Source organism: Oncorhynchus keta, unplaced genomic scaffold, assembly GCF_023373465.1.
Source record: "Oncorhynchus keta strain PuntledgeMale-10-30-2019 unplaced genomic scaffold, Oket_V2 Un_contig_5909_pilon_pilon, whole genome shotgun sequence".
NCBI lineage: Eukaryota > Metazoa > Chordata > Actinopteri > Salmoniformes > Salmonidae > Oncorhynchus > Oncorhynchus keta.
This window is the reverse complement of record NW_026288578.1, coordinates 224,935-249,477: the sequence shown is the minus strand read 5'-3', so window position 1 is coordinate 249,477 and position 24,543 is coordinate 224,935. Positions and strand designations below refer to the sequence as shown.

Genomic DNA, 24,543 nt, shown 5'->3' with positions numbered 1-24,543 from the left:
CTCAGCACAGAGTTTTCTGTTCACCATGAAGCAGTGTGAACCAGTAACAAAGACCTTTTTAACACTATCGTACCGAACCAAACTGCTGGCTCTGAGCACATTGTCCTTTTCAGCATGGTGCCATCAAATCTGGTGTGTTCATGACCAGGCCAGCTCAGTACAGCTTGGTTGGTCTCGGCCCAGTTCGGGTCAGTGGTGTGAAAAGCCTGTAACAGTGCTGTTGTTCCCAGTCCCATATGGAGGTAATCTGCTATTGTGCCTGCAGTATAAATGAAGGAAAGGGTCAAATATAAACCATATTAATTCATCTGTGTTTTACTAACTACGCAGTTAAATTGATCCACAAGTTCTATCAATAAGTTCTGATGTGAAATTATTTGTTTATTGATCTGTCAAATAGCACAAGGGATTGTGCCGAGTATAGCAATTAATTGTTGAATCATATCAATGGATCTTCACAGAGACACGTATAGAGTTTATTATATATATTTACTATAATAAACTATCTTCAGATATGTCTCTGGTTCCATCATTGCTTCAACGCTAAAGAGTCACTGTGTTTGCATGACAAATGAGTCAAAACTAATCTCATGAGTCTGTTTCAGCAGTCTGTGCTGGACCCCAAGTCACTCTGTCATATATTTACCTTTCTTCTCCTACCCCTCATGACTACTCATTTTATCTTTCTTTAAATGGATGTATTCTAAATCAATTTGTGCTTTGACTTCATTTGTAAAAGGGTAAAATATGATTTAATTCTTCCTAATTAGATGCTGTTTCTATACGTAACCACCAGGTGTCTCTTGTCTTCAGAAAGGGAATGTTAAGCTATTACCATATTGCTTAAAGGGATGGTCCACTCAAAATAAAATATACGTGATTTTTCCATTTACCTTGGCTGTAGTCGATTCCCGAAGAGTGTTTTTGGATAAGGCATTTGAAAAGTCTGTATTCCTTAGATGTACACAAGGGTGGAAGGGTTATTGGCTAGGGTTTGTAATTTATAGTACATAAAGTATAGGGGGGTTTTCTTTGGTTTCTTTTCAACCTTCACTGGAACTAGGAGGCAAATGTCCATTAAACCTAATGGGTCTGGTCCCTACGGTCAGTTAAAATCTTAACTCCGAGTCCCATCTGGATGCAATGCCTGGGAAAATAGTTTTTCTTTTTACATGGAAACTGTATTCAAGCCAGGTAATGAAAAACAAACAGTGATTTGCAATGAGCTGTGCAGTGCCTGTCCGCCCCATTGCCTGGGGCCCTTTTGTAGAGAATACACTGTCATCCTGTATAGAAGCTTTGCCCAGGTTCGCTCCTATAGACAACTATGAACAGGAACAGGAATGACATTGTTTCTGCTTATCACAGTTTGTTGGCATGGCCTCCCCGCAGATCTCGCAGGCCAGAGCCTGAGGGGGTTTTACAGTACAATGACGTCCTGATTCAGGCTTCCCTGAATTCCCTCGCCATACAAACACAGACGGAAAACATCTTTCCCTGGAGTATCATCAACTCGCCATCTCTGTTCTCTCCATTAAAAGTGACAGTGTTTTTCCCTGCAACACTCTCGACATGCCAATATGCAGCCACTCCCCTTTTCCTTTGGACTTCCAGAACTCAACATGGCACGTCTGTAAAAACAGAAGCTGGAGAGTTCAGATGCATGGAGCTTGTCTGTCATCACAGAGAGAGAGAGAGAGAGAGAGAGAGAGAGAGAGAGAGAGAGAGAGAGAGAGAGAGAGAGAGAGAGAGAGAGAGAGAGAGAGAGAGAGAGAGAGAGAGAGAGAGAGAGAGAGAGAGAGAGAGAGAGAGAGAGAGAGAGAGAGAGAGAGAGAGAGAGAGAGAGAGAGAGAGAGAGAGAGAGAGAGAGAGAGAGAGAGAGAGAGAGAGAGAGAGAGAGAGAGAGAGAGAGAGAGAGAGAGCAGAATGCCAGTGTGACTCCTGGTGAAATGAAAGGGTTAAATCTCTCTCTTTTAGTGTGGTGAGTGTGTGTTCTCCTCAACAGATGCTTTGCATCTAGAGCCCAGAGAACGAGAGGATAGTGGGATTGATGTGGAGCGTTCTGAACAGGAACACTTTAGATTCCGGACTCCTGTCACTCCTCAGTGACATCATGTGTGTTCTGGTTCCTAGCTCTATGGTCCTTGTGTGCCAGAGGGTGCAGCCCACTGGGAGGACGACAATGCCCCCTCATCTGCAACCCAGACACCTCCTGCCTCTTCTTCTCCATGTCATTCTACTCTGCCTTCATGCAACTGCCTGGCCCCACGGTAAGAGAGAGAAGCGATGATTCCATCATATACTGATGACAACTCATTTCATTCAGATGTATGACTCTACGAAGCCTGCTGTAACTTGTTTTAGCCTCCCTATTCTGAACTGTTCACACAACTTCCATTGTAAGAGTTTTTCTTTTGTACTTGCTGAGTAATTTATTTCCTCTCTGAGTCATATGGGCATACCTAGTCATGTCTGAGTTAACTTCTATAGTCACATACCTAGTTATGTCTGGGTTTTAACTTCTCTAGTCACTGACCTAGTCATGTCTGAGTTAACTTCTATAGTCACATACCTAGTTATGTCTGAGTTAACTCTAGTCACATACCTACCTAGTCATGTCTGGGTTTTAACTTCTCTAGTCACCTAGTCAAGTCTGACCTAGTCACATGTCAAGTCTGGTTTTAACTTCTCTAGTCACTGTCACTGGGTTAACTTCTAGTCACTGACCTAGTCATGTCTGGGTTTTAACTTCTCTAGTCACTGACCTAGTCAAGTCTGAGTTAACTTCTCTAGCCACTGACCTAGTCAAGTCTGGATTCTAAGTTTCCTTCTGTTAGAAAGCTGAGGACATTTTCTATGTATTGCCACACTCATTTTGACCAGACTGTAATGAGAATATGTATGACTGTAGGACTCTATTAAACCCCCTAGAAATCGAATTAGCATAACAAAATAATCCCTGTAAAAAGACGTCAGTTTAAACTAGAGATATCTGTTCGCCTAGATATATTTCCATCCGCCAATGTTGCACTTCCGAATCTGCGGTGAAAGGTGAAAGGTGAAAGGTGAAAGGTGACAGAGCTAGAGCTAGATATTTGTCAGACCATGAGACATCCCAAAAATGGGTCTTCTCACAAAATTGTCTGTAGCATCCGAAGAGTTTGGCCTGACCCCTCGATGGAAAGATGAGACTCTAACGAACATGGTGGTGTTCTCCGTTTTGCTCTACAACCCCCACAAAAGTATTAGAACGCGTCTGAAGTCGGTACAGACGATCTGCCGACTTCTGTCTGCAGCGTCCCAACAGTTTGGGCTACACACTAATAGGATGTGAGACTCTCATGAACACGTACATGTGGTTGTTATGCTCTAGGACCCCCACAGGCCTCACAAGACCTGCCTGAAGGTCCCCCGGTAACAGTTGAAAAATGAATGGAAGTATATATGGAGACTTAATGCTAAAACAACAACAACTGTTTCTCTCAGATAGAGGACAGACACTTCAGAACAAACTTCCTTTAGATTTTTTTTTTTTTTGGGGGACATCTGTGTTCCATGTAGTGAATCTGTTATTCGATGTGTTTGTACGAGCAGTTTGGCCAAATACATTTTTTCATCAACTATTTGTTTTTATATTGCATTTTATACTTCATGGGGTCTTAAAATGTCAAATCAAATAGATAAATGACCCTTGGTGTGACCTTTTAAAAACAATTCCATATATATAGTAGAACCCCAGATTAGACAGGGTTTAGTCTGTAGAGGGTTAAAGACATGCCTTTGGAACCATCACGAGACAAGGTCAGATTGGGTTTGGGGGTTTCTTGCTATTGTAATGACCCCTGGGGGAGCACGATGTTAACTGTGAACCATGAATTTACGATTCAAGCACATTAGCCCTGTTCCAGTAGGATTAACCCACTCAGCAGAGTTAGTCACCAGAGAACTGTAGAATTACAGCATAGAATCACATAGAACTTGCCACAAGGCACCTGGAAGTTGATGAGAGGTATCTAACCAATTATAGTCTCACAGAGGATTGCTACCCTAAACCCTCCTCCAGTGTACACATGCTATACTTAAGCAATAAAGCCCGAGGAGTTGTTATATCTTGGCCAATATACCACACCTAAAGTATGTTCTTAGGACACAGCCCTTAGCAGTGATACATTGGCTATATACCACAAACCCCTGAGGTGCCATATTGCCATTATAAACTGTTTACCAACATAAATATGACTGTAAATGAGTTTTGCATCATACCCGTGGCATATTGTCTGATATACACACTGCTAGAAGGCTGTTTCAGCATCCAGGACCCAAACTACTAATGTAGCTATGGCTGCGTTTACACAGGGAGCACAATTCTGATATTTTGCCCTAATCATTGGCAAAAGAGCTGATCTGATTGGTCAAAAGACCAATTAGTGAAAAATATATATTAGAATTGGTCTGCCAGGTTAAACGTAGCGTTATAGAGCCCTAGTCAAACGAATATGATGACCAGATCTCTGACATAGCAGAAGCTTCATACAAATAACAAATAACATTCCAGTACAGAGAGGAAACATTCAAATGTATGTACAGACGAGGCGTCCTTGTTTTGTGTTGCTTTCAAATGTATGTACAGACGAGGCGTCCTTGTTTTGTGTTGCATTCAAATGTATGTACAGACGAGGCGTCCTTGTTTTGTGTTGCTTTCAAATGTATGTACAGACGAGGCGTCCTTGTTTTGTGTTGCATTCAAATGTATGTACAGACGAGGCGTCCTTGTTTTGTGTTGCATTCAAATGTATGTACAGACGAGGCGTCCTTGTTTTGTGTTGCTTTCAAATGTATGTACAGACGAGGCGTCCTTGTTTTGTGTTGCTTTCAAATGTATGTACAGACGAGGCGTCCTTGTTTTGTGTTGCTTTCAAATGTATGTACAGACGAGGCGTCCTTGTTTTGTGTTGCTTTCAAATGTATGTACAGACGAGGCGTCCTTGTTTTGTGTTGCTTTCAAATGTATGTACAGACGAGGCGTCCTTGTTTTGTGTTGCTTTCAAATGTATGTACAGACGAGGCGTCCTTGTTTTGTGTTGCTTTCAAATGTATGTACAGACGAGGCGTCCTTGTTTTGTGTTGCTTTCAAATGTATGTACAGACGAGGCGTCCTTGTTTTGTGTTGCTTTCAAATGTATGTACAGACGAGGCGTCCTTGTTTTGTGTTGCATTCAAATGTATGTACAGACGAGGCGTCCTTGTTTTGTGTTGCTTTCAAATGTATGTACAGACGAGGCGTCCTTGTTTTGTGTTGCATTCAAATGTATGTACAGACGAGGCGTCCTTGTTTTGTGTTGCTTTCAAATGTATGTACAGACGAGGCGTCCTTGTTTTGTGTTGCTTTCAAATGTATGTACAGACGAGGCGTCCTTGTTTTGTGTTGCTTTCAAATGTATGTACAGACGTTGTTTTGTGTTGCTTTCAAATGTATGTACAGACGAGGCGTCCTTGTTTTGTGTTGCTTTCAAATGTATGTACAGACGAGGCGTCCTTGTTTTGTGTTGCTTTCAAATGTATGTACAGACGAGGCGTCCTTGTTTTGTGTTGCTTTCAAATGTATGTACAGACGAGGCGTCCTTGTTTTGTGTTGCTTTCAAATGTATGTACAGACGAGGCGTCCTTGTTTTGTGTTGCTTTCAAATGTATGTACAGACGAGGCGTCCTTGTTTTGTGTTGCTTTCAAATGTATGTACAGACGAGGCGTCCTTGTTTTGTGTTGCTTTCAAATGTATGTACAGACGAGGCGTCCTTGTTTTGTGTTGCTTTCAAATGTATGTACAGACGAGGCGTCCTTGTTTTGTGTTGCATTCAAATGTATGTACAGACGAGGCGTCCTTGTTTTGTGTTGCTTTCAAATGTATGTACAGACGAGGCGTCCTTGTTTTGTGTTGCTTTCAAATGTATGTACAGACGAGGCGTCCTTGTTTTGTGTTGCATTCAAATGTATGTACAGACGAGGCGTCCTTGTTTTGTGTTGCTTTCAAATGTATGTACAGACGAGGGGTCCTTGTTTTGTGTTGCTTTCAAATGTATGTACAGACGAGGCGTCCTTGTTTTGTGTTGCATTCAAATGTATGTACAGACGAGGCGTCCTTGTTTTGTGTTGCTTTCAAATGTATGTACAGACGAGGCGTCCTTGTTTTGTGTTGCTTTCAAATGTATGTACAGACAGAGGCGTCCTTGTTTTGTGTTGCTTTCAAATGTATGTACAGACGAGGCGTCCTTGTTTTGTGTTGCTTTCAAATGTATGTACAGACGAGGCGTCCTTGTTTTGTGTTGCTTTCAAATGTATGTACAGACGAGGCGTCCTTGTTTTGTGTTGCTTTCAAATGTATGTACAGACGAGGCGTCCTTGTTTTGTGTTGCTTTCAAATGTATGTACAGACGAGGCGTCCTTGTTTTGTGTTGCTTTCAAATGTATGTACAGACGAGGCGTCCTTGTTTTGTGTTGCATTCAAATGTATGTACAGACGAGGCGTCCTTGTTTTGTGTTGCTTTCAAATGTATGTACAGACGAGGCGTCCTTGTTTTGTGTTGCTTTCAAATGTATGTACAGGCAACGAGGCGTCCGCTTGTTTGTGTTGCAGGCGTCCTTGTTTTGTGTTGCTTTCAAATGTATGTACAGACGAGGCGTCCTTGTTTTGTGTTGCATTCAAATGTATGTACAGACGAGGCGTCCTTGTTTTGTGTTGCTTTCAAATGTATGTACAGACAGAGGCGTCCTTGTTTTGTGTTGCTTTCAAATGTATGTACAGACGAGGCGTCCTTGTTTTGTGTTGCTTTCAAATGTATGTACAGACGAGGCGTCCTTGTTTTGTGTTGCTTTCAAATGTATGTACAGACGAGGCGTCCTTGTTTTGTGTTGCTTTCAAATGTATGTACAGACGAGGCGTCCTTGTTTTGTGTTGCTTTCAAATGTATGTACAGACAAGGCGTCCTTGTTTTGTGTTGCTTTCAAATGTATGTACAGACGAGGCGTCCTTGTTTTGTGTTGCATTCAAACTGTAGCTAAATATTATTTTGGCAAGTAGACTATAGAGCATGCTATTTTACAGAAGCAGTAATCATAGACAAATGAATGCCATGCCTCGTGACATGTTTTTTTTTATTTAACTTGGCAAGTCTGTAAATAACAAATTCTTATTTTCAATGACAGCCTACCGGGGAACAGTGGGGTAACTGCCTTGTTCGGGGGCAGAACAACAGATTTTTACCTTGTCAGCTCGGGGATTCGATCTTGCATCCTTTCGGTTACAAGTCCAACACTCTAACCACTAGGATACCTTCATTCACAACATGCCAGTCTCTTTATGTGAAACTCCCTTGATACGACATTGCTTGTTGTTTTGAGTTTAGGCTGGGTATCATGTGTTGTGCAGGTATGTGTTAATACATGTGTGAATTGGAAATGTGTTTCTTTTTGCATATCCCAACTCTCCCTGAGACACCCTCAGGGAATGGGGTCACGACCAGGGTCAGCCATTGTCAACGGTGACCCTGGAGCAATTAGGGTTCAGTGCCTTGCTCAAGGGCACATTCTTCAACTTGCCGTGCTCGGGGATTCGATCTAGCAACCTTTCGGTTACTGACCCAATGCTCTAACCGTTAGGCTACTTGCCACGCTAAAATGGGCTTTAGGAAATACATTTGACTGACTGATTGATTGATTTTAGATTCCAGAGGTGTGGTGGATGACATGTGTCCCAGCTCAGAGTGGAACCACATGTGTAGGGACTGTTGTGAGTACCAGCTGATCCAGTGTAGATGTCCTTCCCAGGGGACACGGGTGGGCTACTCCGTCCCCTGCTGCCGCAACCAACTGGACCAGTGTGACCCCTGCATCATCCACCCTGGTAAAACAACCTATCAGACCTCTACCAAAGATACTGGTAACTAATCCCCAAAATATCTCATCGTTGTCATTTCCAGTGGGAGCAAATGAAGCATGTTGGGCAGAACAGGCATGGAGGTGGGCAGAACAGGCATGGAGGTGGGTAGAACAGGCATGGAGGTGGGCAGAACAGGCATGGAGGTGGGCAGAACAGGCATGGAGGTGGGCAGAACAGGCATGGAGGTGGGCAGAACAGGCATGGAGGTGGGCAGAACAGGCATGGAGGTGGGCAGAACAGGCATGGAGGTGGGCAGAACAGGCATGGAGGTGGGCAGAACAGGCATGGAGGTGGGCAGAACAGGCATGGAGGTGGGCAGAACAGGCATGGAGGTGGGCAGAACAGGCATGGAGGTGGGCAGAACAGGCATGGAGGTGGGCAGAACAGGCATGGAGGTGGGCAGAACAGGCATGGAGGTGGGCAGAACAGGCATGGAGGTGGGCAGAACAGGCATGGAGGTGGGCAGAACAGGCATGGAGGTGGGCAGAACAGGCATGGAGGTGGGCAGAACAGGCATGGAGGTGGGCAGAACAGGCATGGAGGTGGGCAGAACAGGCATGGAGGTGGGCAGAACAGGCATGGAGGTGGGCAGAACAGGCATGGAGGTGGGCAGAACAGAACAGGCATGGAGGTGGGCAGAACAGGCATGGAGGTGGGCAGAACAGGCATGGAGGTGGGCAGAACAGGCATGGAGGTGGGCAGAACAGGCATGGAGGTGGGCAGAACAGGCATGGAGGTGGGCAGAACAGGCATGGAGGTGGGCAGAACAGGCATGGAGGTGGGCAGAACAGGCATGGAGGTGGGCAGAACAGGCATGGAGGTGGGCAGAACAGGCATGGAGGTGGGCAGAACAGGCATGGAGGTGGGCAGAACAGGCATGGAGGTGGGCAGAACAGGCATGGAGGTGGGCAGAACAGGCATGGAGGTGGGCAGAACAGGCATGGAGGTGGGCAGAACAGGCATGGAGGTGGGCAGAACAGGCATGGAGGTGGGCAGAACAGGCATGGAGGTGGGCAGAACAGGCATGGAGGTGGGCAGAACAGGCATGGAGGTGGGCAGAACAGGCATGGAGGTGGGCAGAACAGGCATGGAGGTGGGCAGAACAGGCATGGAGGTGGGCAGAACAGGCATGGAGGTGGGCAGAACAGGCATGGAGGTGGGCAGAACAGGCATGGAGGTGGGCAGAACAGGCATGGAGGTGGGCAGAACAGGCATGGAGGTGGGCAGGCATGGAGGTGGGAAGAACAGGCATGGAGGTGGGCAGAACAGGCATGGAGGTGGGCAGAACAGGCATGGAGGTGGGAAGAACAGGCATGGAGGTGGGCAGAACCAAGCACGACCTGGAGATCCTGGGTCAGAATATATTTGCATATTTCTGCTAGAACACCTTCATTGGAAGTGGGCATGAACAATAATTCAATTATCCGTTGCATTCCTTGTAAACAAAACCATTTTTGGAACTTTGGTAAAGGGTCAAGTATACAAAACTTAGTTCACTCTGTTCATAACAGATTGTAATTTGGGAAGAGAACTGTATTGACACCGAGTTTCATTTAACTCAATTTTCTCCCACGTTCCGCCCCTGGACTTCCTCCCATCACCAAATTTGGTGGTGAGAAGAAGCTGTAAACGGACGCTTCAGATTTCTACATCCTGTGAGACATCTGTCTCCTTCTATTTAATCTGTGCCCTCTACTGCTTCTCTGTTACTCCCTTCCAGCTTTCTTACCCAATACAACTGTTTGCACACTGACATTTGTCTTCTTATTCTTCACATGTTGATAAAGCTTTAACGTTAAGTTGTAATTACAAGGATTCACTTTTTCTTACAGATTTATAAACGTTTAAATGAACCAAAACATTGAACGTGATTAAACATTGGTTGAAATGACATGTCATATAGCTGCTTGCAGAACACTGACCTGACCTCCTGGCTCCCCTGTTTCTCCTCTTCCCTCAGGCTGCAGTCTGTTTGAGAACTGTAAAACCTGTCACAATGGGACGTGGCAGGCCAAGGATGATTTCTTCATCCGAGGGAGATTCTGTACGGACTGTCGTCAGGGCTGGGCAGGTGGAGACTGCAAGAGTGAGTCAGCTGTTTCAGGGGTAGAGCATTTTCTAAATTACAGTCCTTGGGAGTTTTTCACTTGTTTCATTGCCAGTGTTGGGGAGTAGTGAACTACATTGAAATGTTGGTAACATTTCAGTAGTTAATTACTTTTTAGCCATTTAACGTTAGTGGTGTATCTAACTACTGGAACGACACACTACTTTTTAGTCATATAGTGGTGTATCTAACTACTGGAACTACACACTACTTTTTAGTCATATAGTGGTGTATCTAACTACTGGAACGACACACTACTTTTTAGTCATATAGTGGTGTATCTAACTACTGGAACTGCACACTACATTTTTGCTATAAGAAAATGTGTGAAGTAGGCAATAATTTCCTTACTTTTTCAGCATCAGACCTGTCTAATTCATCGTACCTGTCAAATTCATCAGACCTGTCTAATCCATCAGACCTGTCTAATCCATCAGACCTGTCTAATTCATCAGACCTGTCTAATTCATCAGACCTGTCTAATTCATCAGACCTGTCTAATCCATCAGACCTGTCTAATCCATCAGACCTGTCTAATTCATCAGACCTGTCAAATTCATCAGACCTGTCTAATTCATCTGACCTGTCTAATTCATCAGACCTGTCTAATCCATCAGACCTGTCTAATTCATCAGACCTGTCTAATTCATCAGACCTGTCTAATCCATCAGACCTGTCTAATCCATCAGACCTGTCAATTCATCAGACCTGTCTAATTCATGTGTCTAATTCATCAGACCTGTCTAATCCATCAGACCTGTCATCAGACCTGTCTAATTCATCAGACCTGTTTATATCAGACCTGTCTAATTCATCAGACCTGTCTAATTCATCAGACCTGTCCAATCCATCAGACCTGTCTAATTCATCAGACCTGTCTAATCCATCAACCTGTCTAATTCAAGACCTGTCTAATTCATCAGACCTTATAATCTTCAGACCTTCTAATCCATCAGACCTGTTAATCCATCAGACCTGTCTAATCCATCAGACCTGTCTAATCAACCAGACCTGGATAATCCATCAGACCTGTCTAATTCATCAGACCTGTCTAATCCATCAGACCTGTCTATTCACCAGACCTGTCTAATTCACCAGACCTGTCTAATCCATCAGACCTGTCTAATCCATCAGACCTGTCTAATCCATCAGACCTTCTAATTCACAGACCTGTCTAATCCATCTGACCTGTAATCCATCAGACCTGTCTAATTATTCTAGACCTGTTAATTCATTTCTAATCCATCAGACCTTTAATTCAGACCTTCTAATTCATCAGACCTGTCTAATCCATCAGACCTGTCAATTCATCATTAGTTCTAATCCATCAGACCTGTCTAATTCATCAGACCTGTCTAATCCATCTGACCTGTCTAATCCATCAGACCTGTCTAATTTATCAGACCTGTTAATCATCAGACCTGTCTAATGCTCAGACCTGTCTAATTCATCAGACCTGTCTAATTCATCAGACCTATCTAATCGCTGGATAAAAGCGTCAGCTAAATGCATATATTATTTATTATTAGAGACCTGTCTAATTAATCAGACCTGTCTAATCCATCAGACCTGTCTAATTCATCAGACCTGTCTAATCCATCAGACCTGTCTAATCCATCAGACCTGTCTAATTCATCAGACCTGTCTAATCCATCAGACCTGTCTAATCCATCAGACCTGTCTAATTCATCAGACCTGTCAATCCATCAGACCTGTCTAATCCATCAGACCTGTCTAATCCATCAGACCTGTCTAATTCCATCAGACCTGTCTAATTCATCAGACCTGTCTAATTCATCAGACCTGTCTAATTCATCAGACCTGTCTAATTCATCAGACCTGTCTAATCCATCAGACCTGTCTAATCCATCAGACCTGTCTAATCCATCAGACCTGTCTAATCCATCAGACCTGTTTAATCCATCAGACCTGTCTAATTCATCAGACCTGTCTAATTCATCAGACCTGTCTAATCCATCAGACCTGTCTAATTCATCAGACCTGTCTAATTCATCAGACCTGTCTAATTCATCAGACCTGTCATATATTATTTATTATTATTAATTCAGACCTGTCTAATCCATCAGACCTGTCTAATTCATCAGACCTGTCTAATTCATCAGACCTGTCTAATCCATCAGACCTGTCTAATTCATCAGACCTGTCTAATCCATCAGACCTGTCTAATCCATCAGACCTGTCTAATTCATCAGACCTGTCTAATTCATCAGACCTGTCTAATCCATCAGACCTGTCTAATTCATCAGACCTGTCTAATCCATCAGACCTGTCTAATCCATCAGACCTGTCTAATCCATCAGACCTGTCTAATTCATCAGACCTGTCTAATCCATCAGACCTGTCTAATTCATCAGACCTGTCTAATTCATCAGACCTGTCTAATCCATCAGACCTGTCTAATCCATCAGACCTGTCTAATCCATCAGACCTGTCTAATTCATCGACCTGTCTAATCCATCAGACCTGTCTAATCCATCAGACCTGTCTAATCCATCAGACCTGTCTAATTCATCGTACCTGTCTAATCCATCAGACCTGTCTAATCCATCAGACCTGTCTAATTCATCAGACCTGTCTAATTCATCAGACCTGTCTAATCCATCAGACCTGTCTAATCCATCAGACCTGTCTAATCCATCAGACCTGTCTAATTCATCAGACCTGTCTAATTCATCAGACCTGTCTAATTCATCAGACCTGTCTAATCCATCAGACCTGTCTAATTCATCAGACCTGTCTAATTCATCAGACCTGTCTAATTCATCAGACCTGTCTAATTCATCAGACCTGTCTAATTCATCAGACCTGTCTAATTCATCAGACCTGTCTAATTCATCAGACCTGTCTAATCCATCAGACCTGTCTAATTCATCAGACCTGTCTAATTCATCAGACCTGTCTAATCCATCAGACCTGTCTAATCCATCAGACCTGTCTAATCCATCAGACCTGTCTAATTCATCAGACCTGTCTAATCCATCAGACCTGTCTAATCCATCAGACCTGTCTAATTCATCAGACCTGTCTAATTCATCAGACCTGTCTAATCCATCAGACCTGTCTAATTCATCAGACCTGTCTAATTCATCAGACCTGTCTAATCCATCAGACCTGTCTAATCCATCAGACCTGTCTAATCCATCAGACCTGTTAATCCATCAGACCTGTCTAATTCATCAGACCTGTCTAATCCATCAGACCTGTCTAATTCCATCAGACCTGTCTAATCCATCAGACCTGTCTAATCCATCAGACCTGTCTAATCCATCAGACCTGTCTAATCCATCAGACCTGTCTAATCCATCAGACCTGTCTAATTCATCAGACCTGTCTAATCCATCAGACCTGTCTAATCATCAGACCTGTCTAATCCATCAGACCTGTCTAATCCATCAGACCTGTCTAATCCATCAGACCTGTCTAATCCATCAGACCTGTCTAATTCATCAGACCTGTCTAATCCATCAGACCTGTCTAATCCATCAGACCTGTCTAATTCATCAGACCTGTCTAATTCATCAGACCTGTCTAATCCATCAGACCTGTCTAATTCATCAGACCTGTCTAATCCATGTCTAATCAACAGACCTGTCTAATCCATCAGACCTGTCTAATCCATCAGACCTGTCTAATCCATCAGACCTGTCTAATTCATCAGACCTGTCTAATCCATCAGACCTGTCTAATTCATCAGACCTGTCTAATTCATCAGACCTGTCTAATCCATCAGACCTGTCTAATTCATCAGACCTGTCTAATTCATCTGACCTGTCTAATCCATCAGACCTGTCTAATTCATCAGACCTGTCTAATTCATCAGACCTGTCTAATCCATCAGACCTGTCTAATTCATCAGACCTGTCTAATTCACCAGACCTGTCTAATCCATCAGACCTGTCTAATTCATCAGACCTGTCTAATTCATCAGACCTGTCTAATTCATCAGACCTGTCTAATTCATCAGACCTGTCTAATCCATCAGACCTGTCTAATTCATCAGACCTGTCTAATTCATCAGACCTGTCTAATTCATCAGACCTGTCTAATCCATCAGACCTGTCTAATTCATGTCAATTCAACAGACCTGTCTAATTCATCAGACCTGTCTAATCCATCAGACCTGTTAATTCATCAGACCTGTCTAATTCATCAGACCTGTCTAATCCATCAGACCTGTCTAATTCATCAGACCTGTCTAATCCATCAGACCTGTCTAATTCATCAGACCTGTCTAATCCATCAGACCTGTCTAATCCATCAGACCTGTCTAATCCATCAGACCTGTTTAATTCATCAGACCTGTCTAATTCATCAGACCTGTCTAATTCATCAGACCTGTCTAATCTCTGACCTGTCTAATTCATCTGACCTGTCTAATCTGTTGTGTTTATAACTTCAGTTAAGAAAGCTGTGTTTATAACTTCAGTTAAGAAAGCTGTGTTTATAACTTCAGTTAAGAAAGCTGTGTTTATAACTTCATTTAAGAAAGCTGTGTTTATAACTTCAGTTAAGAAAGCTGTGTTTATAACTTCAGTTAAGAAAGCTGTGTTTATAACTTCAGTGTAGCTCAACCTCTGCGGATGTGATGTAATTGGTAGCCTGGTAAACTATATTTTCAGAGGAGCTTCCCCAACGCTGTTCATTACACATCGACTTGAATGACTTGCTACAAACATCTATGTTCTAATCTCTAGTTATTTTGTGTTGCATTATGGGAGCTCAGAGTATGTGTTCTTGTCCCTAGCATGTGGAGGGGTGATTCGTAGAGCCCAGGGCCACATCATGCTAGAGAGTTACCCCATCAATGCGCACTGTGAGTGGAGGGTGCAGGTAGAGAAAGGGGAGAACGTGGAGCTCAGGTGGGTCCCTGAATTGATTATACTGTACTACACTGTCAAATTCATTGATTCTCTCATTGGCTTTCATGAAGTTGAATGGTATTCTATGAGGAAGTAGTCTGTCACAATCCAGTCGCAGCTTTCATGGATCCGTACTGATTTTTTTTTTTTAAAGGGTAGTAAGATGATGTCCTAGTATGGACACTATATATATTAATATCTTATCCTACTTAACAGCCAAACATGATGATAACAAAGACCTTGTTTGGATCCGCCCAGGTTCTCCATGCTTAGTCTAGAGCCTGACCACAACTGTCACTATGACTACGTGGAGCTGCGAGATGGTGACAGCCTGAGCTCCCCCGTCATTGGCCGGTTTTGTGGGAATGAGCTGCCTCCACCAATCAGAACCTCTGGAAGCAGGCTGCACGTCCTGTTTGTCTCAGATGGCTACAACAACTTTGATGGCTTCTTCGCCGCTTTTCAGCAGAGCTCAGGTAGCTACAGGCAGGTTTTATTGCCCTTATGAACGAGACTTTAGCATAGATGTTGCATGTCCTTATATGGTTACATTTTGGCCAAGATGATTTAAATTATTTCAATCTATCAGACAGGCAGGTCTGTCAGTCAGCCTGTCTGTTGTTCAGCCTATTATTCATTATTCATGAATAATTTGTCTAATTGTCTGTTTGTTTTGTATTTGCGGCTCCCTTGCAGCGTGCAGCCCCTCCCCTTGTCAGCACCATGGAACCTGTTTGCTGAACCCAGTACAGTCTTTTCGCTGTGCATGTCTGCCAGGCTACACAGGTCAACTGTGTGAGAATGGTTAGTGATCCGTCTGGTAGCCATAACCTCATTTCCTCCCCAAACAAAGTGAGTTATTCATTATCATTCAGGTATTATAAAACCTAGCTCTACTGCTTCCTGGGAAGAAAACCTTTTACTGCAGTGGTTTATATCAGGGTCATACAGAACGTTTTACTGCGTTCGGTTATATCAGGTTCACACAGAGTGTTTCTTGGTAGTCTTAAACAAATCTACATTGAAACAGAAGTATGCACCTCACACACATGGTTATGGGCTTAGAAAAAGAAGACAATGTCAGATATGGAGTTGAAATGTCTTCAATATTGAGTTTGCATTAAATATTACACTTTATATGCACAGGAGACTGACATATAACAAAACTGTTTGACATAGAAACACCAGATTTTCATCAGTTACATTTTTTGTAAATATTTTATTTAAAATATAACATTCCACCCATGAGGCCAAAACTATTGGTCACTGACTGCAGGAAAAGGCTACGGGTCATTTCAGGAGTCCAGACCAAACTGGGGATGGTTGATATAATATTTCTACACAGACAACACTCTCTCTGCCTTCCAGTTGCTAGGAGTCAGGTGTGTGTGTTGCCAGCGAGGCCCGTGAACGGGGAGCTCCTCTCTGTGTACGGCCTGGAGGATGAGCTCCTGGCTGTTCAGTACCTGTGCCACCCACCCTACACACTGACTGGCAGCCCCCAGAGGACCTGCCTGCCCAACGCCACCTGGAGTGGCAAATCTGTGGGAAGGTAGATAAAGGTAAAGTTAAAGATCATGTAAATGAATGGATCAACGTTATTGATCACCTCCACAGACAGGAATGTTGCAGACCTGAGTACTGATGGAACAGGTGCATTACATTAGATGATGCCTCACGTGTCAATAAAATAAACTACACAAGGAAAACAAGAAGAGAGTATACAAGGAAAACAAGAAGAGAGTACACAAGGAAAACGAGAAGAGAGTACACAAGAAAAACAAGAAGAGAGTACACAAGAAAACAAGAAGAGAGTACACAAGAAAAACAAGAAGAGAGTACACAAGAAAACAAGAAGAGAGTACACAAGAAAAACAAGAAGAGAGTACACAAGAAAACAAGAAGAGAGTACACAAGGAAAACAAGAAGAGAGTACACAAGAAAAACAAGAAGAGAGTACACAAGGAAAACAAGAAGAGAGTACACAAGGAAAACAAGGAGAGAGTACACAAGGAAAACAAGAAGAGAGTACACAAGGAAAACAAGAAGAGAGTACACAAGGAAAACAAGAAGAGAGTACACAAGGAAAACAAGAAGAGAGTACACAAGGAAAACAAGAAGAGAGTACACAAGGAAAACAAGAAGAGAGTACACAAGGAAAACAAGAAGAGAGTACACAAGGAAAACAAGAAGAGAGTACACAAGGAAAACAAGAAGAGAGTACACAAGGAAAACAAGAAGAGAGTACACAAGGAAAACAAGAAGAGAGTACACAAGGAAAACAAGAAGAGACACACAAGGAAAACAAGAGAGAGTACACAAGGAAAACAAGAAGAGAGTACAGAGTACACACACAAGAAGAAAACAAGAAAACAAGAAGAGAGTACACAATACACAAGAAAACAAGAAGAGAGTACACAAGGAAAACAAGAAGAGAGTACACAAGGAAAACAAGAAGAGACTACACAAGGAAAACAAGGAGAGAGTACACAAGGAAAACAAGAGAGAGTACACAAGGAAAACAAGGAAAACAAGGAAAACAAGAGAGAGTACACAAGGAAAACAAGAGAGAGTACACAAGGAAAACAAGAAGAGAGTACACAAGGAAAACAAGAAGAGAGTACACAAGGAAAACAAGAAGAGAGTACTCAAGGAAAACAAGAAGAGAGTACTCAAGGAAAACAAGGAGAGAGTACACATGGAAAACAAGAAGAGAGTACACATGGAAAACAAGAAGAGAGTACACAAGGAAAACAAGAAGAGAGTACTCAAGGAAAACAAGAAGAGAGTACTCAAGGAAAACAAGAAGAGAGTACACAAGGAAAACAAGAAGAGAGTACACAGTGAATGAACATACACAACATAGTCATGGTAGACCATTGAATAACCAGCCCATTTCTCAAAACATGACTCTCCTCCATCTCTTCGTGTCTCTCAGAGTCCATTCGACCCAGTCAGAGGGGTGCAGACCCAGTCAGAGGGCTCGGGGTGTGTCCTCCTCCAGCCAGGCTGCACCATGGTTACCTCCAGCTGGTCCGGGGCTCTGGAGGAGGTCCTGACACAGTGGACTACTTCTGTAACCCCTCCTACATCCTGAGTGGAGGCTCCCGGAGCACCTGTCTCCCAGATGGCTCGTGGAGTGGCCGGCAACCACTGTGTGTGAGAGGTATACTGACAGCAAACAGCCATTTAGATAAAACACCTTTGTCTGAAAGCCGTGGTATATCAGACCGTGTACCACGGGTATAACAAAACATACATTTTTACTGCTCTAATTATGTTGGTAACCAGTTTATAATAGCAATAAGGCACCTCTGGGGTTTGTGATATATAGCCAATATATCACAGCTAAGGGCTGTGTCCAGGCACTCTTTGTTGCGTTGTGCATAAGAACAGCCCTTAAGCGTGGTATATTGGCGATATATCACACCCCCTTGGGCTGTATTGCTTGACTAACATCAGACTGTATAGTGCTTTAGTGCTGCTGTTTAGGTTACTGCACAATACTGTTGATTACGTGGTTAAGTGCTCTTCCTCTGTGTCCACAGCCTGTCGAGAGCCTAAGGTATCTGAGCTGGTGAGACACAAAGTTGTGAAGCCAAAGGCCCCATCCAGGTATGACCCGTACATCCAGGTATGACCCGTACATCCAGGTATGACCCATACATCCAGGTATGACCCGTACATCCAGGTATGACCCATACATCCAGGTATGACCCGTACATCCAGGTATGACCCGTACATCCAGGTATGACCCGTACATCCAGGTATGACCCGTACATCCAGGTATGACCCATACACCCAGGTATGACCCATACAGGTATGACCAGCCAGGCATGACCTGTACATCCAGGTATGACCCATATATCCAGGTATGACCCCGTACAGCCAGGTATGACCCGTACATCCAGGTATGACCCATACATCCAGGTATGACCCGTACATCCAGGTATGACCCGTACATCCAGGTATGAGCCGTACATCCAGGTATGACCCGTACACCCAGGTATGACCCCGTACACCAGGTATGACCCGTACATCCAGGTATGACCCATACATCCAGGTATGACCCGTACATCCAGGTATGACGCGTACATCCAGGTATGACCCGTACACCCAGGTATGACCCGTACATCCAGGTATGACCCCGTACACCCAGGTATGACCCGTACATCCAGGTATGACCCATACACCCAGGTATGACCCGCACATCCAGGTATGACCCGTACATCCAGGTATGACCCGTACATCCAGGTATGACCCCGTACACCCAGGTATGACCCGTACATCCAGGTATGACCCATACACAGGTATGACCCGTACACCCAGGTATGACCCGCACATCCAGGTATGACCCGTACATCCAGGTATGACCCGTACACCCAGGTATGACCCAGGTATGACCCGCACATCCAGGTATGACCCGTACATCCAGGTATGACCCGTACATCCAGGTATGACCCGCATCCAGGTATGACCCGTACCCAGGTATGATCCGTACATCCAGGTATGACCCATACACCCAGGTATGACCCGTACATCCAGGTATGACCCGTACATCCAGGTATGATCCATACATCCAGGTATGACCTGTACACTCAGGTATGACCCATACACCCAGGTATGACCCGTACATCCAGGTATGATCCGTACACCCAGGTATGACCCGTACATCCAGGTATGACCCATACATCCAGGTATGACCCGTACACCCAGGTATGACCTATACATCCAGGTATGACCCGTACACCCAGGTATGACCCGTACATCCAGGTATGACCCCGTACACCCAGGTATGACCCGTACATCCAGGTATGACCCATACATCCAGGCATGAGCCTTACTAACACTACTATACGTCTCATTCTGACTGTCAATCTGTACAAAGCCGGCACCTTGATTGTATTTATACACTGCTTCTAGTTTTTGAGTGGCTCAGGTTTTATTTTACAGCAGTGGTGTCAAACTCAGTCCAGAGGGCCAAATGTCTACAGGTTTTAGTTTTTCCTTTCAATTAAGATCTAGACAACCTGCTGAGCGGAGATCCTTATTCATTAGTGACCTTAATTCATCAATCAAGTACAAGGGTGGAGCGAAAACCCACAGGCACTTTGCCCTCCTTGGAATGAGTTTGACACGTGTTTTACAGACAATAACTTCCCAGTAAACATTTATTCTACATCTCTTTTAAACATGCCCATTGTTAAGCTTTTCTCCTTGTACACAGACACCTTCTTTGTTCCCTACTACAGGAATAGTCCAGTCCACAGGCTTCACACCTCATCCACCCATACGGTCTATGACAGTCACCCTCCTGGCATGGACCCACCCTCCTCAGGGAACCTCCCCAACACCCAAGACCCTGTCCTGAGGGAATTACCCCGTGGTTTCCACCAGCTGTCCACTAGCATAGAGTATGAGTGTGCCTCCTCTCTCTACCAACACTACGGTAGCCCCCGGCGCACCTGTCTGAAGACTGGCAGGTGGAGCGGGCATCATGTCTCCTGCTCGCCAGGTGAGGGCAGCGCTGACTTAAAGAACAGATGCAAAGAAAGGGAGATGTACTCAAACTTCGTCAGCCAATGTCTTGAGGGAATGAACAGATTTGGTTTTACAAATATGGTCCCACTTTATTTTATCCATTTATACAATTCAGTACAACATTAATGAAACACTGTTCAAGTGTCCCTAATGCATTTACATTTACAGTTACATCAGTTAGCAGATGCTCCGGTTAAGAGCTTTGCTCAAGGGCACATTTGACAGATCTTTTAGCTAGTTGGCTCGGGGATTTGAACCAGCGACCTTTCGGTTACTGACCAAACACTCTTAACCGCTAGGTTACCTGCCTCCACAGGTGTACATGGTAGTTAGAAATGTAGTCAGAAACAACCCATTTCCTCTCCCATCTCTGACACCTACTCCTCTCTCTTTCTGTAACAGTGTGTGGTCAACTCCCAGCTGGCTTCAGCCCTCAGAACCTCACTGAGATTGGATGGCCCTGGCATGCAGCCATCTACCTCCGCTCCCACATCATCCGCAGAGCTGGCTCTGGCCTACAGACGGCACCAGAGGAGGCCTCCTCTCCTTGGCAGCTGGCGTGCAGTGGAGCACTAGTCACCCAGCTCAGTGTGCTGGTGGCAGCTCACTGCCTGGTGGTGGCAGGAGTGGGCAAGCCGCAGTGGATAGATCCAGCCAACATTAAAGTGGTGATGGGAATGCACAGCCCGGGCCAGATGAGGACACTGAAACAACTGCAGGTGGGTGTGAGTGATGCTAAGCTAAGGGGATGCTCTATCTACACAGGGGTAAAAGTCTCTCTTGAAGTCTGTGAATACAGTTGTGAAGCCGTTATAATACTGTCTTGACAACGTCTACAAGGTCCAATCTGCAGTTGAAACAATAACAAAGCAGATACACCACCAGTGTTTTTGGTAAAAAGCTGTGGAATGTGGCTGGAGAAATGTCACCACTCTCAAAGTCTTAGACACAGCTATGGATTGCAGGGACTGACCATGGATTGCAAGGACTGACCATCCATAATGATATAGAACATTATATTGTAACCGTATTTTGAGGCTATACAGTGTTTGTTTACATTTACGTTGTTTACAAACATTGGAGCAAAAGAAGCTTATATGTTGAGTTCAGATGGGGTACGACAATACGACTAAAATAATGTATATAAGAATGGGTACCAATGGGTATATATCATTAATTCATAAGTGGATGAAAGAACTGTAGATTGCTCCTTTAATGCCTACCAAAACATGCCAAGGTGATTTACCCATTTTAAAGCCAAGGTGATTTATGAAAAAAACATTAAAAGGCCCATTTTAAAGGTGCAGTCTAATTTTCTTGATTTCATATCATATCATCAGTAAATACATATGATTTACATTCCTTTTACTGAAATACATTTCTGGATTGTAAAGTCATTAGGTAAATTGAGCCAGTTTGCCCATAAGGTGCTAAAATGTTGGGCAATATAGTCATTAAATCCTGAACTGAGAAACACCTACAGGTGTAGGATCTTAATTTGAGCCAGTTTGCTACAGCAGGAAAATAATCTTGCACCACCAGGAAATGTGAATTATTATATGGATTATAATTCATGGACATGTTTGTTGGGGTTGATACATTTTGCATAAGGCTAATCAAGTCTGGCATTTCAAAGTGTAAATTACAAACTTCAGAAGCCTTTCTAAACCTCAAATACACTACAGGTTTTACATTTCCAGCACTGTTCTTCTGCAACAGGGTGATCAAATTAAGATCCTACATCTGTATGACATATATTGTCATGTCAATGGGAGATGTAGGAAACTAAGGTTGGGGGTTTGTCCTAAACATTTAGACTTCCTTGCGTTATGCACAAACACTTCCCTCCGGAGAACAGATTGTAAGACTATTGTTGCCAACCTCACCGACCAAATCTCAATGCACATGGCAAGTCAGTAAGCTGTGCTTAGGTCCGGCCAAGTTGCATGCTGGGACACTTATGTGTTTAGACTGAGCCAAGCAAGCTGCCACTGCTCTAACTCTCCGCACGGCATTCATTTTGGTCCATCTGTCTCATGTCTCCTCTGATCCAACAGGTTTCCTCTGTCCTGGTCCATCCCAGCTTTGATCCTGTGACACTGGACTCGGACCTGGCCGTTCTGAAGCTACGGGACAAGGCCAAGATCAGTGAGCGTGTGCTGCCCGTGTGTCTCCCCAAAATGCAAGGTGGGGAGGTGACCGCCACACAGGGCTATGCCACAGGCTGGCTCCTTGCATCTGACTCAAGGTCCAGTTCCAAACCCAGCCTAGACGCCGAGACAGCCCAGACTGGAGTGGTCGAGCTGGGGGATGTCGTTCAGTGTGAGAGGCAGTTTGCTCAGAGCGGGGCCCCTGTCACCATCACTGACAATATGCTGTGTGCAATGCGCCACCCTCTCAATCCCACCAAGCCTTGTCCCACTGTCAGTGCAGGCATTACAATCATACCATCTCCTGCCACTAAGCCATCATCGGGTCCTTCGGGGGGACAGGGGGATGATAGTGTTGTCTGGGAGCTTCTGGCATTAGAAAGTTTTGGTTATGAGAAATGGAACTGTGGCCCAGGGCTTTACACAGTCCATACCCGGATAAACAACTTCAAAGACTGGATACAGAAAAACATGAAGTAGATCTCTGATTTGACTCCAGTCTCAGCCACTCTGTCACCATCATTGACAGCCTGTGTTCTTTTTCTAACAACTCACTTACTCACTGTTGCCAGTTCCCTGAAACAGATCAGGTCTAAGTGCTTGGCAGTGTATTCGGCTGAGCCAATTGGAGACTTCCTAAGACGAGATGTGGGGAGGACAGTCATCCCTGGCATTATTTACTATGATGTATATTTACCACTAATTACTATTATGTACACTGAACAAAAATATAAACGCAACATGTAAAGTGTTGGTTCCATGTTTCAGGAGCTGAAATAAAAGATCCCAGAGAAAATGCTCCATACGCACAAAAGCTTATTTCCCTCAAATGTTGTCCACAAATGTGTTTACATCTCTGACAGGTGTGGCATATCAAGAAGCTGATTAAACAGCATGATCATTACACGGGTGCACCTTGTGTTGGGGACAATAAAAGGTCACTTTAAAATGTGCAGTTTGGTTACAGTGCCACAAATGTCTCAAGTTTTGAGGGAGAGTGCAATTGGTACGCTATAACTGCAGGAATGTCCACAATAGCTGTTGCCGGATAATGTAATGTTAATTTCTCTACCATAAACTGCCTAGGACGTTGTTTTAGAGGCCTCCCAGACCACATGTATGGTGTCGTGTGAACGCTTTGCTGATGTCAACATTGTGAACAAAGTGCCCCATGGTGGCAGTGGGGTTATGGTATGGTCAGGCATAAACTACAGACAATGAAAACGATTGCATTGTATCGATGGCAATTTGAGTATGCAGAGATATCGTATTTGAATTTATTATGGATCCCCATTAGATGCTAATAAAACAGCAGCTACTCTTCCTGGGGTCCAGCAAAATTAAGGCAGTTATACATTTTTTAAAACATTATAATACATTCACAACATATAAACAAAATATACCGTGACGAGATCCTGAGGCCTGTTGTCGTGCCATTCATCCGCCTCCATCACCTCATGTTTCACCATGATAATGCACAGCCCCATGTCACAAGGATATGTACACAATTTCTGCAATCTGAAAATGTCCCAGTTCTTCCATAAAATCACCATATAATAACCATAACATAAGCATATCGTAACCATGCCATAACCATATCTTAACCATATCATAACCATAAAATCACCATATCCTAACCAGAAAATCACCATAAAATCACCATAAAATAACCATATAATAACCCTAACATAACCGTATCATAATCATATAATCATAAAATAACCATTTCATAATTATATCATAACCATAAAATCACAATAAAATAACCGATATTATAATTATATCATAACCATATCATAATCATATCATAACCATATCATAATCATATCATAATCATATAATAATATCATAATAATATATGCCATTTAATTTTATCATGAAATCATGTACATACATTTACATAATTATATCATAACCATAAAATCATGCAA

At 43.6% G+C, this 24,543-nt stretch overlaps 1 protein-coding gene across 1 annotated transcript; it reads left to right on the top strand.

Annotated features, from left to right (window-relative positions):
* Positions 1–1,869: 1,869 nt before the first annotated feature.
* Positions 1,870–23,399, top strand: LOC118370919 (inactive serine protease PAMR1-like). The gene is made up of 13 exons (XM_052510561.1): positions 1,870–2,270; positions 7,719–7,898; positions 9,895–10,020; positions 14,807–14,921; positions 15,180–15,397; positions 15,618–15,725; positions 16,290–16,465; positions 16,626–17,189; positions 17,838–18,087; positions 18,470–18,536; positions 20,174–20,436; positions 20,865–21,181; positions 22,520–23,399. Exons 1-13 carry the CDS (start codon positions 2,051–2,053, stop codon positions 23,090–23,092), a joined length of 3,177 nt encoding a protein of 1,058 aa, XP_052366521.1. The 5' UTR covers positions 1,870–2,050; the 3' UTR covers positions 23,093–23,399.
* Positions 23,400–24,543: the final 1,144 nt, after the last annotated feature.